Source organism: Oncorhynchus masou, chromosome 5 (genome assembly GCF_036934945.1).
Source record: "Oncorhynchus masou masou isolate Uvic2021 chromosome 5, UVic_Omas_1.1, whole genome shotgun sequence".
In the NCBI taxonomy this organism is placed as follows: domain Eukaryota; kingdom Metazoa; phylum Chordata; class Actinopteri; order Salmoniformes; family Salmonidae; genus Oncorhynchus; species Oncorhynchus masou.
Genome location: NC_088216.1, coordinates 32,235,988 through 32,255,920, shown reverse-complemented (window position 1 = coordinate 32,255,920; position 19,933 = coordinate 32,235,988). Strand labels below are relative to the sequence as shown.

Below are 19,933 nucleotides of genomic sequence, written 5' to 3'. Positions count from 1 at the left end.
ACCTCCCCCAATCCCACTTTTTCCGCTATCTCCAGACTAGGAACTTTGTCAGAGCTAACACACCTGCATTTCCCCATAGGCCTGCAAATACAGCTATAGAGAGCATATTGGAGCTGAACAAGATTCATAGGGGCGCAATTTCAGATGTATATGCAATCATTCATGACTTACAGAACCCTTCTTTGGTGCCTTTAAAGAATCGATGGGAAAAGCATTTGGGGGAGGAACTTGGGGAAGACACCTGGGAATCTGTGCTGCACAGGGTGCATTCGTCTGCGTTTAGCACTAGACACAGCCTCATTCAATTCAAGATGGTTCACCGTATCCACTGGTCAGGGGCCAAACTTGGAAGAATATTCTCTGATTTTGATCCTACCTGTGTCAGATGTAAAATGTAACCAGCCACACTGTTGCATATGTTTGGGGCTGTCATAAACTGTCAGGTTTCTGGGAATTAATATTTAAATGTTTCTCTGATATATATGACACTGTTATAGATCCGTCTCCCCTTACAGCCCTTTTTGGAGTACTGCCCTGTCAAGAATCCAGTCGGACACTGTTGCTTATACAACTCTTTTCGCTTAATACTACAGAACTGGAAGATGGCAGCTCCCCCATCTTATAAATATTGGGTGAAAGATGTGTTGTGCTCTCTGAAACTAGAAAATTTTAAATTAAATTCACGTGGGAACCCCAAACTGTTTAATGAGGCTTGGGCTCCATTCCGTTCTTACTTTGAACAGTCCATCCTCTGATGGCATTCCTATTAAAACCAAAATAAGTCTGTATTTGATATTTGACCCCCTTGTGACTTAAGGGTTGGATGTGCATTTCTTTGTGGGTTTTTTTCTGGGGGGGGGGGCATTAAGGTTGATGTGCTTATTGATTGTGATCTTCGGATGCCTTGATCATCTTGCCCGGTCAGAGACTAAAATGTGAGCTTGTTTTCACGGTTTTTAATTTTTTTATTTTAAAATGATTATTATTCATTTTTTTATTTTAAAGTATTGTAAACTTTTTATTTTTGGTCCAGTGGATGGTCGGTCTGTGGCCATGACTGTCTGTGAGTGGTTGCATTTCTCCGCCCCTATCCCTTGACTGTTTACAGGAACAATGGTGAGGTGTTTGCTCTGTCCCTGGACTATAGATTGCCCTTTAACCTTAGTAGCCTTCTGCCTGGTGTGTTTAACTTGTCAAAGTATGGTATCTTTAAAGCTATTTTTAAAAATGTATTATTTGTATTTTTTCTAGTTGAGTATATTATTTATATTGCTTTGTGTTGTCTTGTGTATGTGTGTAAAACTTAATAAACAGTTTTCAAAAAGTGTTTTAGGGAGCGTTTGACAGTGATGAGGGGTGGTCGTTTGACCGCAGACCCATTACGGACGCAGGCAATGAGGCAGTGATTGCTGAGATCCTGGTTGAAGACAGCGGAAGTGCATTTGGAGGGCAGGTTGGTTAGGATGATATCTATGAGGGTGCCTGTGTTTACGGATTTGGGGTTGTACCTGGTAGGTTCCCTAATAATTTGTGTGAGATTGAGGACATCTAGCTTGGATTGTAGGACGGCCGGGGTGTTAAGCATGTCCCAGTTTAGGACACTGAACAGTACAAGCTCTGATGATAGATGGGGGCAATCAATTCACATATGGTGTTCAGAGCACAGCTGGCGGCAGAATGTGGTCTATAGCAAGCGGCAACGGCGAGAGACTTGTTTATGGAAAGGTGGATTTTTAAAAGTAGAAGCTCAAATTGTTTGGGCACAGACCTGGATAGTATGACAGAACTCTGCAGTAGATTGCAACTCCGCCCACTTTGGCAGTTCTATCTTATTGGAAAATGTTATAGTTAGGTATGGAAATTTCAGGGTTTTTGGTGGCTTTCCTAAGCCAGAATTCAGACACGTCAAGGACATCCGGGTTGGCAGAGTGTGCTAAAGCATTGAATAAAACAAACTTAGGGAGGAGTCTTCCAATGTTAACGTGCATGAAACCAAGGCTTTTACGGTTACAGAAGTCAACAAATGAGAGCGCCTGGGGAATGGGAGTGGAGCTAGGCACTGCAGGGCCTGGATTAACCACTACATCACCAGAGGAACAGAGAAGGAGTAGGATGAGGGTACGGCTAAAGGCTATAAGAACTGGTTGTCTAGTGAATTTGGAACAGAGAGTAAAATGAGCAGGTTTCTGGGCACTGAAGAATAGATTCAAGGCATAATGTACAGACAACTGTATGGTAGGATGTGTATACAGTGGAGGTAAACCTAGCCATTGAGTGACGATGAGAGAGGTAATGTCTCTAGAGATGAAAACTCTCTAGGTAGATTGTGTGGTCTACAGCTTATCAGCTGTTGTTTACAAATATACATATCACCTTGTCTTACCAGAGGCCGCTGTTCTATCCTGCTGAAAAAAAGCTTAAAACACGCCAGTTAATCATGTCGTCGTTAAGCCTCGACTTGGTGAAACATAAGATATTACAGTTTTTAATGTCCCGTTGGTAGCATATACGTGCTCGTAGTTTGTCTATTTTATTATCGATTGATTGTATGTTGGCTAATAAGACCGATGGTAATGGTAGATTACCCTCTCTGTGATAGATCCTTACAAGGCACCCGGACCGTTGTCCATGATATCTCAGTCTTTTCCTCCTGAGAATGATGGGGATGAGGGCCCTGTCTGATGTCCGAAGTAAATCCTTCCCGTCCGACTCATTGAAGAAAGATTCCTCCAGTACGGGGTGACTAATCGCTGCCCTGATATCAAGAAGCTATTTTCGGTCATAAGACACGGTGGCAGAAATATGTGCAAAATAAGTTACAAATAACACAAAAAAACATACACAATAGCACAATTGTTTACAGGATTGTAAAATGACAGCCATCTCTTTCGGCGCCATTATTCAACACTCAAGTAAAAGGGAAAGTAACCCAATAAAATCCGACTTGAGTAAATGTTTAAAAGTATCAAAGAGGTTAAAAGTATTTGATTTGAAATATACTTAAGTATCAAAAGTAAATGCAATTGCTAAAATATACTTAAGCACCAAAAGTAAAAGTATAAATCATTTCAAATTCCTTATATTAAGAAAACCAGAGAGCAACATTTTCTTGTTTTTTAAATGTATGTATAGCTAGGGGCACGCTCCAACACTCAGACATAATTTACAAATGAATCATGTGTTTAGTGAGTCTGACAGATCAGAGGCAGTAGGGATGACCAGGGATGTTCTTGATAAATGTGTGAATTAGACCATTGTCCTGTCCTGCTAAGCATTAAAAATGTAACAAGTACTTTTGGGTGTCAGGGTAAATGTATGGAGTAAAAAATATATCATTTTCTTTAGGTATGTAGTGAAGTAAAAGTTGTCAAAAATATAAATAGTAAAGTACAGATATACCCAAAAACTCCTTAAGAACTACTTTCAAGTATTATTAATGAATTACTTTACACCAATGCACTTACAGTTTGATGCATACATTCGATAAATCAATCCCATCGTACTGTATGGACCACACAGAACGTATTCGAACACACCGACAGTGTCATTGCAATTTGGTACAGCGGAATTAGATTCGTTTCCAATGAAACGCTGCGTTTGCCTTGCAGCATTGCGTTGCGTTGCAGAGGCAGTTGTGGTGCGTTCGTGGGATTTGTCGAACGTATGCGTCAAACTGTATGCGTAGACGGCTTGACAGAAATGGTAACAGAAGGTGAATGTTGGCGCCGATGACATGGATATTGATTAAGGAGGCATCCCCTCGCACGTAATTTTGTAGTAATTTTGTATACAAGCATTAAAGGAACATCTCGGAAGGAGTTGTTTCACCCAAACTGCTTTCACTTCCGGACAAAATATTGCCCAATGCGCATGCGCTTTCCCCAACATGGCAGCTCAGGTAGAACTGTCATGTTTAGATACATTTCCAACGCACTTAAATCCTTTACACGTGCTTGTTATCAAGTCACAATTTAGATATGCGTTTCCAAGTTGCAATGAGCCTACTTCGACCCTTTTATTCACCTCACGGAAGCTTCAGACACTAGGGAAAACTGCCGTTTTGCTCTGCGCGCACTCAACAGAGGAGACGTCAGGTTGTGGATCGGATGGAAACGACACAACTTTAAAACTGTACACAAGTAAGATCTTTCTCAAACACTACGGTCTCCAGGATGATATAAGGGGAGTTGTACGCTCACTGTCACCGTTTTCCCTTAGAAAAGTTGTTATAGGGGCACGAACAAGACAGAGTTTCAAGTGGGCAAACTCGGATAAGTTTTCCAATGGACTTCTCGTACTGGCTTCGTGCCAAGGTCAACCACTATTGGCACGACAAGGGGACTCGCTATCACTTCCCTATCACCCTTTACTTGGAGATGATATATCTCAAGTGCAACACTCTCTGTTCGACTTAGTTGTGTTGGAGTGTACACCTATAACGCAGGGGATGATAACAATCAACACAACAGTGGTGGTCACCGACTGCAGAGACATTGCGCAACATGGTGCACTGGAGACCTCGAATGCTTTGGCTACTAGAAATTTGACCTCGCTATTTGTCTCTGATTTTGCACACTACGCGAATAGTCTTGGCGGGGGAAGCTCTTTACTTGACAACAGGCAAGTATTGGACTCGAGTTTATCCGCTTTTTTGCAAGCACTGGAGTGTAGGCTGGATGTCAGAATCGTGGATATTCGTCGCTTGTACGGTCAAGGGAGAATTGTACTAGTGGAGAAGCGCGATGCTAAAATCGATTTAGACAGTACTGTTTTCGTAAGCAAACAGTTGCTGCTCAAACTCGGGTTATTCAACCGTGAGTGGGTAGTGGTGTCTAGGTTTAACTGCTCATCAGAAATGACAAAGACGTCCTACACAGGCGAGAACCTTCCAAGTCCTGGGCAAACCGATGATAACGCACCTGGCAAAGAGCCATCTAAGGGCACCGAAATGGTCCACCTCGGCTCGGTTGTTGTGGCAGATTTCAGCAAGTGTGCAGAGTTGGACCTTCAAGACAACGTTGGCTTCATATCGCCGACTCATTGGTTCAACTTGTCGAACGGAGAGCCAGTGCCAGTCAGTAGCAGAGCTGTGAAAATAAAGGTGAGTAAATATTTGTACATATTTTTTTTACATCTTTAGTTGAAAGTTAAGTGTTGTGCGTCATTGCAACTCAACTTTTTTTCTTCTTAGTTTATATTCAAATAAATTTGAATAGGTTAAAGGGAAAGTTTAATATGAAAGGGATGTGCATGCCCATATAAGCCAATTCTCAAATCCTGGAACATACAAGCAACTGACAATTTGGGACACAGATTTGTCTTTATATAATACTGATCATAATGCTGAATTCTTTGTTGCATTTCTTTGAATTATCTCAGAGATGGAACCGGGTCGTTTCTCAGTCAGGTCTTCAGCTTTCTGAGAGCCTCTCTCGATCAGCATCACCGCTGTTAGCCAAAGAACTCCACATTGATGCTGTCATCTCCCCAGAATACAGTTCTCATGGTCCCTTTGACAGTATCCTCTGTGAGCACTTTACCATACCAAGGTTCGTGAAATAGTCTGCCCTTCTATCTGTACTAATTCTAAAAATGTTTTGTATTAATTAGTAACCAAACGGAAGTGAATGGGCTGAAATTGGGGAGGGACTACCTGAATTTGGCCTATAAGAAACTCACATTTTCCATTTGTTGCAAAATATTTTTCTGTTGTGTGCACTAATGAATGCGTCTCTGGTGTTGGTTTGTGCTTCATTCTGTTGCTGGTTTGTTGCGTCTTCCCTGTAGGATTTGTTTTGCACGCACCGTGCTGTATTTGACCTTTTCTCTTTTACCTTTGTTCCTTCTCTCCCAGACTTGTGCAGCTGGGCGGTGTTTTGGGCATCCCATCTGAAGGGCATCCTGAAGTCCTGGAGAGCAACTCTGAGGGAATCACAAGGTCCACACGTCAAACAGACTAATGCTTACACTTATTTATCCATTTACCCTCGGAACAACCGAGGGAGGTTGACCACAATGATTTAACAAATGTTTCTCCTATACTACAGTGTGTGTCAGATAAAATGGCTTGCCACCATATCTTACTGCTTTAAAAGTCAAATCAACATGAGCACATGATTGGGTATTCAATGACACTTTTCTTCCTTCGAACTCTGAACTTTCGTTAGGTGGCCGGTTGTGTATTTCAAAGTGAAAAAGGTTTGTGGCTCTACAGAGGAGGAAGACCAAGGTCCTTACCTTGCAGACACTGTCCACACATCTCTATACATGGTACGTTTCAACTTTTTACATGAAGTGTCACATCAATAGCCAGATTCAGACAGATTTAAGACTGCATTTATAAAGTGAACATTCAATACTACTTATGTCTTGCTCTTTTGAGTGGTGAAGTATGTATTTCAATAGGCCTACGCCTGGAACAAGGCTAGTGCAAGACCCCTAAAATGTTGAGATGCCCCTACCCGAGGTTTAACAAAACACAACCATGTTTTCACATATCTTTAAGTTAAGTTCTCCCATATATAAAATGGGATGTGCATGTAAAAATGTACAAATACATTATTGTGAAAATACATTGCTGCAAAAGTGTTTAAATTTGATAGATATTGTGACACCCCTTAACTCAAAAGTGCAGAATAATGCCCGGCTGGAGGGGCGTGGGTCACGTAAGCTCATGCAACCCAATATTGCAAGCTCTGATATTGCTTAAATCGTACATACAAGTAGTCAGCTGTCTGCCCTACATACACAAACCAACAGCATTAGGATGTCTTAATGCATCTTTGAAATATAGAGCTGTAAACACATAGATACAATCGTCGGAAATATCAACTATGAATAGTCATAAATGTAAACTTCACTTTTTGGTAGCTATTCAATAGACAACTTTCCAATTTAAATTTGTTCTCATTCAGTGCTGTATGGTCCTGCCTGACAAAAATCCATACAGTTACATGTTTTTTGATGTTCTGGCTATTGTAATTTTATGTTTATTTATTTATTTCGGCCCTTGAGCAAGGCAGTTAACCCCCAACAACAACTGCTCCCCGGGCGCCGATGACATGGCTATTGATTAAGTCATCCCCTCGCACCTCTCTGATTCAGACGGGTTGGGTTAAATACCGAAGACACATTTCAGTTGAATGCATTCAGTTGTGCAATTGACTAGGTATACCCCTTTCTCCTTCACTACATATGCACACTGTAGTGTAACTGCAAGCACGCGACAACTGTAATACAACAGTCAGCTACTCTAGTAGTGTATGTATAGCCTTTTCCCCATCTAAACTAAGTGTGCAAGGTTGATTCATAGTCTTTGAGGTGACCAAGACATGAGTGTATCCTTACAGAGTGAGAAGACAAAGTAGCCAGTGGTGGTTGTAGTTCTGGGACCTGACCTGTAGCCAGTGGTGGTTGTAGTTCTGGGGCCTGATCAGCTTGCACAGCTAACTGGTCATTCTTGTCAAGCTGCAGCGACAAGAGCAGTCTCCTTCCTGTATGACTGGTGGGGTATTGGGGTTGTGGGGTGATCAGTTTCCATTTCTACAGTTCGGTATTGTCAGTCAGCAGATGCAGCTTGCATACCAAAGAAACCCATTGACTAAGTGGAATGTTGTCCTAGCCTGAATGATGCTTGGGATACTGGTTGGTTGTAAGGAGAGTCTGTAAAACGGCTGTCACAAACATACTATTTTTTATATATTGAATGTGGTAAAAAGTTCTGCAGGTCATGCCCTACATATTTCTTTATATTCCTTTGGAAGTCAGTTAGCATGGGTTGCAGAGGAGCATGAAAGCGAATTCTTCACATGTGAGTCCAGTACAGATTGGTAGCAAAATGGGTACATATGAGGGCAATGCACACCAGCATTTTCCAGATGGTATTTTGGCTGTGAATGGCCTTGATGTGCGGCAGTACATTTCCATGGTGTCTCTAGTAGTGCCTGAGGGAAGGACTGATGCTGGAGTGGGCTTATCAAGGACTGTTCTGGGAGATTCAAGATGGTATTGACATTGGAGAGGTTCAATTGCTATGACATGTGAAGGCCCACGAAGTTGATGGCATTTCTTGTCAATGAGTGTCAGGTTGTGTTGGTTCATTGTAGTGAACACCAGCGTTACACGCTTGTCATGTGTGGTTGCATTCTCTTCATACACCATAGCTGTCACTAAGTCAATATATACAGCAACTCCAGGGCAGACTGCCAGTATGGTGGGCATGTTTGTCTGGAAGAAGCAATGTGCCAGCTCAACCTGAACAGGATAAAAGCCACCGGAACATTGTGCATCACAAATGCAGTAAGCCAGCGGGAGGCCATGTTTGATTCAGGCAGACAAATTGGACTAGCAATGACTCAAAGCTCACTTCTAAATTTATAAGGAGGTGACTTAAGAGCCCAATCCTGGAGTGGCATGTTATACCACAGTGGGGGAGGGGGAGTTGTAGAGCTAGGGACTGAGTGTCAGAACCCAGGGATGGATTCTCTTTTTGTTGGAGCCTCCCGGTTGTCTCATTGATCGTTAAAGAGGCTTGTGACTTGGAATACTTGGGGCTGCCATGCCATGCAGTCTGCTGCCATTTTATATATCCAGACAAGGATGTTTGAGTGTATATGGTGGGCATATTGGATTTATAACATAGGTGTGAAGTACACACAAATAGTATTGAGTACAGTGCAGCATAGTACACAAATCACAAAAATGTATCTCTTAAAATGTGAATTTATACAGGTGATTAAACCACCATTTAATGGAAATGTGGCAGCCATATTGGATTTTGGACACAATGTTGGATTTGGAGTCTAGGCCCCCCCCCCCCCCAACGTAATTGCGACAGTAGGGGCTTAAACAAATCCAATCCACAGAGGAACCTTTGACTGAAAAAAATGACAGTTTTCAGTGTCTGCAATACAACCATCCATTTCAATAATGGGAGATATGGAAAAGCATGGTTCTGTTTGTTAAACCTTGGGCAAGGGTATCTCAAAAGCTAAAATCCTTTTTGAGGATTGTCTACGAGCTTAAAAGAAGAGATGTCACAAACATCAAAGTAAACATGACTAGACCCCTTACAAGTTTGGAGACTACATCGCATTTGCTAGCAGAGACATTTGCGTTGGCTAATTTAATGAGGTCATTTCACCCCACTGTTTGCCAAGATGATTAGCTCGTCAGCTAAAATTGTTTACATTTATTTAGCAACCGCTCCTACACTCTTTTACCGCTTTAAACACCTGTTTCAAAATGATGAGGTTTCTCCAGTTTACTTTTTGCAACTGACACACACCTTCCATGCATATTACTTGTCCTTTTAGGGCGGCGCCACCAATAGCCTGGCTCCCTGTTCCCTTGTTGGCGAGGAGCCTTCCCTCTGGACTAGCCTGTCTCCCCCTGGGCTCTCCAGCACCGTGGACCAATTCTCCACTATCATCCAGCCTCACATGAATGAAAGGTCAGTGTTAACTCAGCAGGATGACTTAATTTTACACAACTGGGCTGTATTCATTAGTGCAAAAAGGTTTTGCAATTTAAAACGCTTTGCAACAGAAACAAGAGTTTCTTATCGGACATCTTATTGGAAGTTCAGTTAGTCCTTCCCCGTTTTCTATTTGGTGTCTAGTAAATGCGGTCCTGGGCATCTTCCCGAAAACAGACACGGACATAAATGCAATTCAAATCATCCCGGTTACCATTATTGGCTTGTATATGTCAGCTGATACCGCAGACACAGGGCAACACGGTAAACAATATGTAAAGTGTAAGTGAACAAGATTTAGTCATAGACAATATGACAGGATACTTACTGTATGTAGAATAACTGTTATCCCCACTCCTTTGTATCACTATGCTGACTTTTTTTGTATCAACTTATTTTTGAAGCTCTGCTGCTCTGATGAGCGGCTGCACCATCCTTCTCCTGGGACCGAGTGGCAGTGGAAAATTCACCTCTGTCAGAGCTGCATGCCGTAGACTCCATCTGCACTTAGTGAAGGTACCCTTCAGAATCACACAACTGGCTTATTACAAGATTGAATTAAAATACTAATGTACATGTATTAGTTTTTGAGGTTACTCGCTCTATAGCCATTAGAATTGAGGTAGTAATATGATTCATTTCATGTGAAAAACTCAGTCCATAAGCAGATCAAATCTAAGGCTATCCTCACACTTAGTTAAGGGACTTAACTTTAGTCTTAAGTTGCTTATGTCAAATGTTTGGAAATGTTCAAAAGTTTCCTCTCTCTGCCCCTGTGCAGGTGGACTGCGTGACACTCTGCGCCGACACGGCCGCTTCCTGTGAGGCGAAGATGAAGTCTGTCTTCCAGCGAGCTGAGGCCCACCGGCCGTGCATCCTGCTGCTCAGGAACCTGCAGTTGCTGGGCCAGCCCAGGGATGGCGCCGAGGAGGATGCCAGGGTCATAGCCGCCCTGTGCCAGTTCATTGCCCACGCCCCTGCCAGGTAGCTCATCCATCTTAACATCTTAACCAAGGCTAGAATTCAGTTGATTCCGGTCATAGCTATGTTTATGCAGTGCCTTTGTTACTACTGTAAGCTTCTGCCTGTGCGAGCGCATGCACACACACACAAAGATGGCGCTGACGGAAATGGCAGCATCGCGACTAGCTCTTAGAAAACTTTGCAGTATTTTGTTTTTTTACATTATTATATCAGGAAATGTTTTTTGTCATTACATACAGCCGGGAAGAACTATTGGATATTAGAGTGGCGGTAACTCTAGAACTGCCAGCATTATGACCAGAATTACGACTTCCCTGGAGCAGATCCTTTGTTCACTCTCCCCAGAGCAATTTAACTTATTCGGCGGCTGAGGAGAGTCACTCGAGGCGGCCTGCTGGTTCGACTTAGGAGGCGCGCACACCACCCACCACTTCCGAGTATATTACTCGCTAATGTTCAGTCTTTGGATAACAAAGTTGATGCGCTTAGAGCAAGGATTTCTTCCAGAGAGACATCGTGGCCTATAACACATTTTGTTTCACGGAAACATGGCTCTCTTGGGATACTCTGTCGGAGTCGGTGAAGCCAGCAGAATTCTCAGTACATCGTGCAGACAGGAATAAATATCTCTCCAGGAAACAGAAGGGCGGAGGGGTGTGTTTCATGATTAATGATTCATGGTGTAATTCTAGGAACTCAAGTCATTTTGTTCACCCGACCTAGAATACCTCACAATTAAATGCCGACCATATTATCTCTTAAGAGAATTCTCCTCTGTCGTCGCCACGGCCGTTTACATCCCACCTCAAGCCAAAACCTCGACGGCCCTTCACTGGAATTCATGCAAACTGGAAACCACATATCCGGAGGCAGCAGTCATTGTAGTTGGAGATTTTAACAAAGCAAATCTGATGACAAGGCTGCGGAAGTTTTATCAACATATTGACTGTTCTACTCGCGCTACTAAGACTCTCGACCATTGCTATTCAAACTTCCGGAATGCTTACAAGGCCCTCCCCCGCCCTCCTTTCGGCAAATCTGAGCAAGACTCCATCTTGCTCCTCCCGTCCTATAGGCAGGAACTCAAACAGGAAGTGCCTGTGCTTCGTACTATTCAATGCTGGTCTGACCAATCGGAATCCACATTTCAGGATTGTTTTGATCACGTGGACTGGGATATGTTCCAGGTAGCTTGCGAAAATAACCTAGACGCATAAACAAATATGGTGACGAAGTTCAATAGGAAGTGTATAGGCGATGTAGTACCCACTGTGACTATTAAGACCTACTCTAACCAGAAACCGTGGATAGAATGGTAGCATTTGCTTGAGACTGAAAATGCGAACCACCGCATTTAACCAGGGCAAGGTGACTGGTAATATGGCAGAATATAAACAGTGTAGTTATTAAATCCGCATAAGCATTTCGCTACACCAGCAATAACATTAGCTAATCATGTGTATGTGACCCATAAAATTTTATTCGACACACTACTTATTCTGATAACTGGAAGCATCTACATGGTGATAATAGTATTTGTTTTTTGTTGTCAGATAAATGGGACCTACTGCGTAAATAACGAAATGTGAATTCAGTTGAATTGAGCCACCGGACCTTGTTGCAACAACAAGAAACAAAACATTACTTTTAGTATCATTGAATGAAGGCAACGAAGGAACGGCTACGTCTATAACCTCCGTCACTCTCTCCCCTCCCCCTCCCCCCCCCCTCTCTCCCTCTTTCCCCCTCCCCCTTAGCGTGGTCGTGGTGGCGGCGGTAAGTAAACCCCGGGAGCTGTCGTCTGACGTGATGGCAGCCTTTATCCACCAGGTGTCGATAGAGAGTCCCAGTGAGGAGCAGCGCCGGTCCATGCTGGCCAGCCTCAGCGAGTGCATGCCCCTGGGAAGGGACGTCAACCTGGCCAGGCTGGCCAAGCACACTGCGGTGAGATTCATAGCATGGTTTTATCCATTATTTTCATACTTCATAGACACCAGCCCAATTCGGATTCTCCCCAATATTTCTGTTTACTTGTTCACATCCCCCTTCAAGGATTTAAAAGGCACCAGATTGGTTTAAAGACCAATTGAGAATCTATGGAAGTGAGTTTGGTTTTGTGGAAGACACATTCGGAAGGACCATGACTTTTGATGATCCTTCTAACACCTCCACCTCTATCCTCTTTTTATATTTCTCTTTCTACCTCCCTCTCTCGACTCGCAGGGCTTTCTATTGGGGGACCTCAGTGCACTGCTGACTCAGGCTGGTAAATCTGCCCACGCAAGGATACTCCAATCCTGGTGAGTCGTCCACCCGCAATTGCTCTCCTCTTCCCCACTGAATATCTAGCAACTATGCACAATGTGTTGTTCTTGTTATGTTGTATATTGTGTCCTATTCCTTGTGATTCTCTGTTGGCTGCATATTACTACTTTAAAAAAAATAATTATTTCAAAAGGACATCATACCACTACAGATATGACTGAGGCAGGCATTTGTGTTCAGTTTCCCAGAGGGGGCAAGTGTGCAGGAGGAAGAGGACCTCTGTGCCTGTGGGGTAACCGTCCTGGCCCAGGACTTCACCAATGCCTTGGAGACCCTCCAAGATGCCCACTCTCAGGCCATCGGAGCCCCGAAGGTACAACCCGAAAATGGGGTGCACGGCTATTTCTCACATTATCCAAATAATCGTCCCCTTCCTTGCCTCCTCTCCTACATTGCATTGGCCTGAAAGAACTGACCAGGTGAAAGCCAGTCTAATGATGACCTTCCACCATATTGTTTTCCAGTCAGTGCAGATAAAAAAAGAGATAAGGAGACAATTTTTTATATTTTTTATTTTTAGCAGTTTAGATGAAACCCATATGTCTGTTACGATTCTCTACCCTTCCCTTCACCCGTTCATTCCCCCTCATGAATTTAAAAATCATTTGATTTGTTACAAGCATGGCTCGAGGGAGTTTCCCACATATTCTTCATACCAGTCCATTCCTTTTAAATCCATGAGTGGAAGTGTATGAGTGCACACTTCATGAAATGGGTAGAGATTTAGACAGTAGCCCATGTTCCACTGGCTCAGAGGAGACTACTGACAGTGATCAACTGCGTATGGTGGAGAAGTGTAACGTGTGTGTCGTCAGATCCCCAGTGTGCGCTGGCAGGACGTTGGCGGCCTTCAGCAAGTGAAGCGGGAGATCCTGGACACGGTGCAGCTGCCCCTGGAGAGGCCCGAGCTGCTTTCCCTGGGCCTGCGCCGCGCCGGCCTGCTCCTCTACGGGCCTCCCGGCACGGGCAAGACCCTGCTGGCCAAGGCTGTGGCTACAGAGTGCTCCATGACCTTCCTTAGGTAGGAGACAACCAGAGGAGACTGGATGACTGGGTCAAGTTCAGTAGGGCACACTGTAGTGAAACAGTTGCAACAGGAAAAAAGTGTTTCTTATTGGACAGGTTCAGATAGCACCTCCCTGTTTTCACGCAACGTTTTCTCCCAACTGTACATGACCCTGGTGTCAGGGGAAAAAAGGGATGAGAAAGCTGGAGAAATGTCATGGAATGTTGCAGATACATTTCTTATATAGAGCCAACATTCCCTATTCTAAGTGACGGAGAAGTGTCTGTTCTACATAATAGATTCTGTAATGTAATAGATAGATTCTGTTCTGTAATGTTGCACCCCCCTGAGCCCGGACACCGGGTAATGAGCATGGTGAATAAGCGAATCATCCATATTTGTTCCACACATTCACCTGAATGATTGTGCTTGAATCCTGATGGCTTTGTCTTCCTCTTCGTTTAGTGTCAAAGGCCCGGAACTCATCAACATGTACGTGGGTCAAAGCGAGGAGAACGTGAGAGAGGGTGAGTGTAGTAGTGGAGTTAGATGGCTGTTTATTCAACTCCCCTGGGCCCAGCGCATGGCTTGCCAGTAAGGTTTCATCAAAGTGACCTTTCTGCGTTGCACGTGCTTATCAACCCTAAATCGGGCCCTAGTTGAATACATTCAAACAACTATGTGCAGTTTACACCTTTCTGTAAAACCCCGATGAAGGTCTATTGACCGACACATCCCTGTGAGATCGAACAAATTGTTTGCAGAGGATCCAAGCTCACTACTACTTTTGCACTGCCTTATGCTTGTTTTTCTTCATGCTCCTGTTGCATTGTCTGAAAACAGCCTAATGAAGGCAAGAGGTCAAGTCTAAATACACGCATTTATACTACCGTTCAAAAGTTTGGGGTCACTTAGAAATGTCCTTGTTTTTGAAAGAAAATCACTTTTTTTTTGTCCATTAAAATAACATAAACTTTATTGGAAATACAGTGTAGACATTGTTAATGTTGTAAATGACTATTGTAGCTGGAAACTGTTTAGAAAAGGCCCATTTATCAGCAACCATCACTCTTGTGTTCCAATGGCACGATGTGTTAGCTAATCCAAGTTCATCATTTTAAAAGGCTAATTGATCATTATAAAACCCTTTTGCAATTATGTTAGCACAGCTGAAAACTGTTGTCCTGATTAAAGAAGCAATAAAACTGGCCTTTAGACTAGTTGAGTATCTGGAGCTTCAGCATTTGTGGGTTCGATTGCAGGCTCAAAATGTCCAGAAACAAATACCTTCCTTCTGAAACTCGTCAGTCTATTCTTGTTCTATATTCCATTCAAGATATATTCCATTCAAATTGTAGCCGTTTCCAGCTACAATAGTAATTTACAACATTAACAATGTCTACACTGTATTTCTGATCATTTTGATGTTATTTTAATGGACAACAAATGTCCTTGTTTTTGAAAAAAAAAGCACATTTCTAAGTGACCCCAAACTTTTGAATGGTAGTGTACATTTTGTGAGAGCCAATGCCCTATAATGTGACTGTCCTGTACATATGATTTCCAATAAAATGGTTCTTCCTCTCTCTCGTTCAGTTTTCTCCAAAGCTCGAGCGGCGGCCCCTTGTATCATCTTCTTTGACGAGCTGGACTCTCTAGCGCCCAACAGAGGGCGCAGTGGAGACTCTGGTGGAGTCATGGACAGGTGGGTGGGATTGATTTTTGGACAATACACCACTGAAAATGATCATTATGATTTTTTTTTAAAAATCGTTTCGACACAGAGGTTAGATCACGTCATAAAATATTATGCAACAAACACAGGTTATTATGGAGCTCCAGAGTCGCCCTACATTTTCCGTAGGTGAAACTGGACCTTTTTACAATCCATTTTTTCTCAATGAGGCCAATGAAAGTGTGTGGATATTGAATAATCTTACTACTGAAACACTGTCATTTTGTGGAGCGTTAAAATATCATGAAGGTGTTTTGCGTGTTCAGAAGATCAGTGACTGTCTTTTCTTGTAAAACCCTGCTTCCCTCTATTTATATAAGATCTGTTTACCCTCCCCAAATTCTGACCTTAATTGTTGGGGGGGAAACAACCGAAAGCTGATCATAGCTCAGTGCCTAAGGACAACTTAATCCTCTTCCTTGTTTGAACCTGATCTCTGTTAACTGTAGGGTGGTCTCTCAGCTCCTGGCTGAGCTTGACGGACTTCACTCCTCTGGGGACGTGTTTGTGATTGGAGCCACCAACCGGCCAGACCTGCTCGATCAATCATTGCTCAGACCTGGCAGGTGAGATTCAAATTACGGTTTGTCTAGTCAATCAGTGTGGGTCTCCTCACAAAGCAAATGTTTATGTAGTATACGCTTACAGGCATGTACCTTCTGGAAAAAGTAATCTTTTTAGATGTTGGACGGGTCTGTACTTTATTGTTCTAAAAGCCTTTTTTTTGTCTTTTCCATTGTTTTTGACCTTATGGTTTCCTCTGCTGCTTTTTCAGGTTTGACAAATTGGTGTATGTTGGGATCAATGAAGACAAAGAGTCTCAGCTGCAAGTTCTGAAGGCCATAGTCAGAAAGTATGTGTGTCCTGCCTGATTATCATTTATTGTCAAACGTAAACAGAAAAAAGCTGGTAAAAAGTACTGGTGTTTTTTTGTTCAATAGTTATCCTCGTAGAATCAAGGTTAAAGTGCAGAAGTGTGTTTCAAACATGATATTTGTGCTGTATGTGAATTGCTATGCGTGTCTGTATGTTTCTGTCCTCTCAGGTTCAAGGTGGACCCCAGCGTCAGTCTCCAGGATATAGTGGAACGCTGCCCTCCTCAGCTCACAGGGGCGGACATATATGCTCTCTGCTCCGACGCCATGATGTCTGCCATTAAGAGGAAGATTGCACGTGTCACCGACGGTATGTTTGTCCCTCACAAATGGAGACATGTACATTTTCCTCGTAAAGTTCGGTTAAAAATCCTCCTTCAGGTGTAAAAACAAATGTTTTGCTTAAATACAGGAATTTGAAAGCCTGAAACAGAAGCATGGAAAACTGTGATGTATGATTGCCTCAAATGTTCACATGAGTGGGCTAAACAAACGGTCAAATCATTTGAAAATACAACAGTTCCACTTTTAATATTTAAATGTAAATAGAATGGTGAATCTTCAATGGTATCTTTATCTTGTCCATTTATTAAAAAATAGTTTTAGCGTTTTTAAAATCAAATCCATGTGGACAATCCATCCAAATAATGTGCCTATAAAATCCATAGTCTCATTGCTGTAAACCCATTTTTGTTTATCAGCTGAATTCTTGCGTTTGTCCTATCCCTACAACCTCCTCGTATCATGTACTGTAGAAACAAATCATAATATGAATGCATCTTATTTTGGCAACACATGGACAGACACATTACGAGATCATTCAGAGTCATGTTCAGAAGTTTTTACTACAGTGCAAAATTTGTGGCAATTGTTTCTCTATGAATTTTTCATTCCACAAAAACTTAAACCATTATAAATGATGTACTGGAAAATATATAAAATACCATTCTTTCATATCATCCTTTCTAAATACCAATGTCATATCTACTGTTAATAGCATTTTAAGAGGTGACCGTCTCAGCTCCTAGAGCCCTATGGCAACCTCAAGCGTTAGTAGCAAGTGCAATAAGGACTTATTTATCTCTTTCACACTCTCCTTTCTCTCCACAACCACCTTCTACTCTGCTATATTCTCTACCCCCTTTTTATCGTTTCCACTGCCACTCCTTTTCTCTCTCGCCCTCTTTCACTCTCAGGTCTGGACACCGAGGATACTCCTCTCATACTCTCTGCCGAAGACTTTAACCAAGCATTGGATTGCCTCAAACCGTCCGTCTCTGAACAAGAGCTGCTCAAATATAAACTCATTCAGCAGAAACTCACTGCAAAATAACCAAGCCACCCAAGCCTAGTGCCGCCCAGTTATGGAGCTACGCTATTCTCTTCTGCATGCACTACGTTATCCCAAATCCTCTACCACAAGTGTGTATTCCTCAAGTGTTGGCTCTGCAAAAAAACTGTGGTTGTGAAATTCTCTTCCTTTTCTCTGCACTAATGAGTGAATGAGCAGTGTCATTTAGGCCAAGGGACCAAACTAGTACACAACCTAATTAATGCAAAATATTGTAAGTGGACCACATTTGTACAGTTTGCAATTTGCAAAATCAATCTGAACAGTCAACATAAGGTTTGTGCTGTATATTTGTAACCACTAGTTTCTGAATTGATCTTAACTGAACTTGGCAGTGTTAATGGCAGCAACAAATGCATATGAACGTTGTTCAAATGAACTAGTATATCCATGTCCCAACTTTACTCCTAGGAGGGCCATCACTTTCCTATATTCTCAGTGACACTAATGCTGCTTTTCTGTTTAGTTTCTCGATTCTCACTGGAGTTACTAGTCATATGTTGTCCAATTTAATTCCAATTTAATTTAATTGCAAAGTTGACTTTCAACTTTGAGTCTTGCATTTCAACAGGATGTTCCAAATCCGAGTGGTTTATTATTCCAATGCTTCCCCTAACCTGAACTATTTTGAATGCTGGTTTCTTTTATAAGCCATCCTTTCAGAGACTTGTTTGAGCAACAAAAGACCCAGCCAAGCCATCAACAGTTCAAATAAAAACAATGAATGTAATGAGTTGATGGAAAACCAGCATACTCAAGTTCTCTGAGACCAAGTTTTGGTTAACACTGGTCGATGCCGAGTTTCCCCTTCCACCCTGTAGATAATTTGCATAAAATAAATTCAGTAATACAAAATTCACCATTATGAAACATTTTAAAAACATCAATCACTTAAGTACAGTTTAGAACTAATCCATGAGAATGTATCCGGTCACACTTTATATTAAGTTGGCAGTTTATTGTTTTAAGAAATAATTTGTTACAGCATGAGTATATATGAGTAACAAAGCTCATGTTCTTCTGAGTGACCTATTGTTGGAGGAATTTCAATGTGTATGGTTCAAACTAAAGTTGAGCTTGAACTAGAGTTTAGTAATTATCTACCTTTAATTTTGACTATTCCAATTTTGTCCTTTTGAAGATTGTATAACGGAAGTGAATGTATTTACATGTGAAATGGGACAACTTAGTATAAAGTGTAACCATGAAAAATGAATAATTTATCATATTCAAAGATTGCTATCAATGTGAAAAACGATACTTATATTTTTGTATGGTGAGACATTGTGCTTCCCATCTCATGGTAGCAAAAATGACAATAGGATTACAAAAGTAAGACAAAAAAATCTATAAATTGTTAATTGTGTTAACTATAACTTTCAAATGGTGCAAACTTTTTTTGCTAGCGAGGTTGAGTGTTTGTAATTTATGATACACTTTTTTTTTTTAAATCGGATTACTTGGGTTGGTAAAATAAACTTTACCAAAATATTAACTTGTTTTACTTGAAACCTTGCCAATGCACTGCAGTGTCATATGATATTTGAAGGGCTTTGTTATTTCATGATACCTGATTTGTGAAAGCTTGCCATTCAACTAAATACAATAGGCAATATTAGATAATGCAGTCAAAAAATTAACAATGTTAATTGCCAAACAGATTTTCTGTCTTGTCCATGGCACTGTAAAAATAGGCTTTATGATTTGAGTGTAAAAGTGTTGCCTAGGATTGTTACCTATTTGTAAAGGATACAAGCATTTCGCCACACCTGCAATCACATCTGCAAAGTATGTGACCAATACAATTTGATGATTTTTGAATGTTTACCTCAAATGTTTAACCCCTTCTCGCTCTGTTTTTCCCCTTTCAAGTCACTTGGATGGTTTATGTAAAATAAGGAAAAATGATGGGTCAGAGTGTTAATGGCGACTCTTTCATTGGCCCATAGTTGCATTAATCGTGTGTAGGTACTGTGGTTTAGATATTTGCACCTGCTAGCCATGGAGAGGCACTATTTTCTTATTCACCCACTCAAACACAATTTTGCTTATGTGAAAGAACAAATCCATTCTCTGACTGGAAAAGATCTATCCTAAGAACACAGCGATAGTCAGTTCTGTTAAACTAAATGTATGCCACTGGATGTAAATAATGTACAAGTCACACTCATTGTACTATAAT

At 41.8% G+C, this 19,933-nt stretch overlaps 1 protein-coding gene across 1 annotated transcript; it reads left to right on the top strand.

Annotated features, from left to right (window-relative positions):
* Nucleotides 1-3,861: 3,861 nt before the first annotated feature.
* Nucleotides 3,862-19,242, top strand: pex6 (peroxisomal biogenesis factor 6). Its single transcript, XM_064965319.1, has 17 exons — nt 3,862-5,101; nt 5,380-5,549; nt 5,855-5,938; nt 6,168-6,270; nt 9,315-9,451; nt 9,880-9,991; nt 10,257-10,459; nt 12,217-12,403; nt 12,683-12,759; nt 12,965-13,097; nt 13,600-13,805; nt 14,256-14,317; nt 15,387-15,495; nt 15,975-16,091; nt 16,301-16,378; nt 16,571-16,710; nt 17,597-19,242. Exons 1-17 carry the CDS (start codon nt 3,887-3,889, stop codon nt 17,731-17,733), a joined length of 3,270 nt encoding a protein of 1,089 aa, XP_064821391.1. The 5' UTR covers nt 3,862-3,886; the 3' UTR covers nt 17,734-19,242.
* The last annotated feature ends 691 nt before the right edge of the window (nt 19,243-19,933 follow it).

Excerpts from the sequence above, each read along its gene's own strand:
- pex6 (XM_064965319.1), top strand. The coding sequence starts at position 3,887 with ATGGCAGCTCAGGTAGAACTGTCATGTTTAGATACATTTCCAACGCAC. Across the intron at positions 12,760-12,964 it reads GCAAGGATACTCCAATCCTG|TTTCCCAGAGGGGGCAAGTG; the intron begins GTGAGTCGTCCA and ends ATTTGTGTTCAG. Across the intron at positions 16,379-16,570 it reads CTGAAGGCCATAGTCAGAAA|GTTCAAGGTGGACCCCAGCG; the intron begins GTATGTGTGTCC and ends CTGTCCTCTCAG.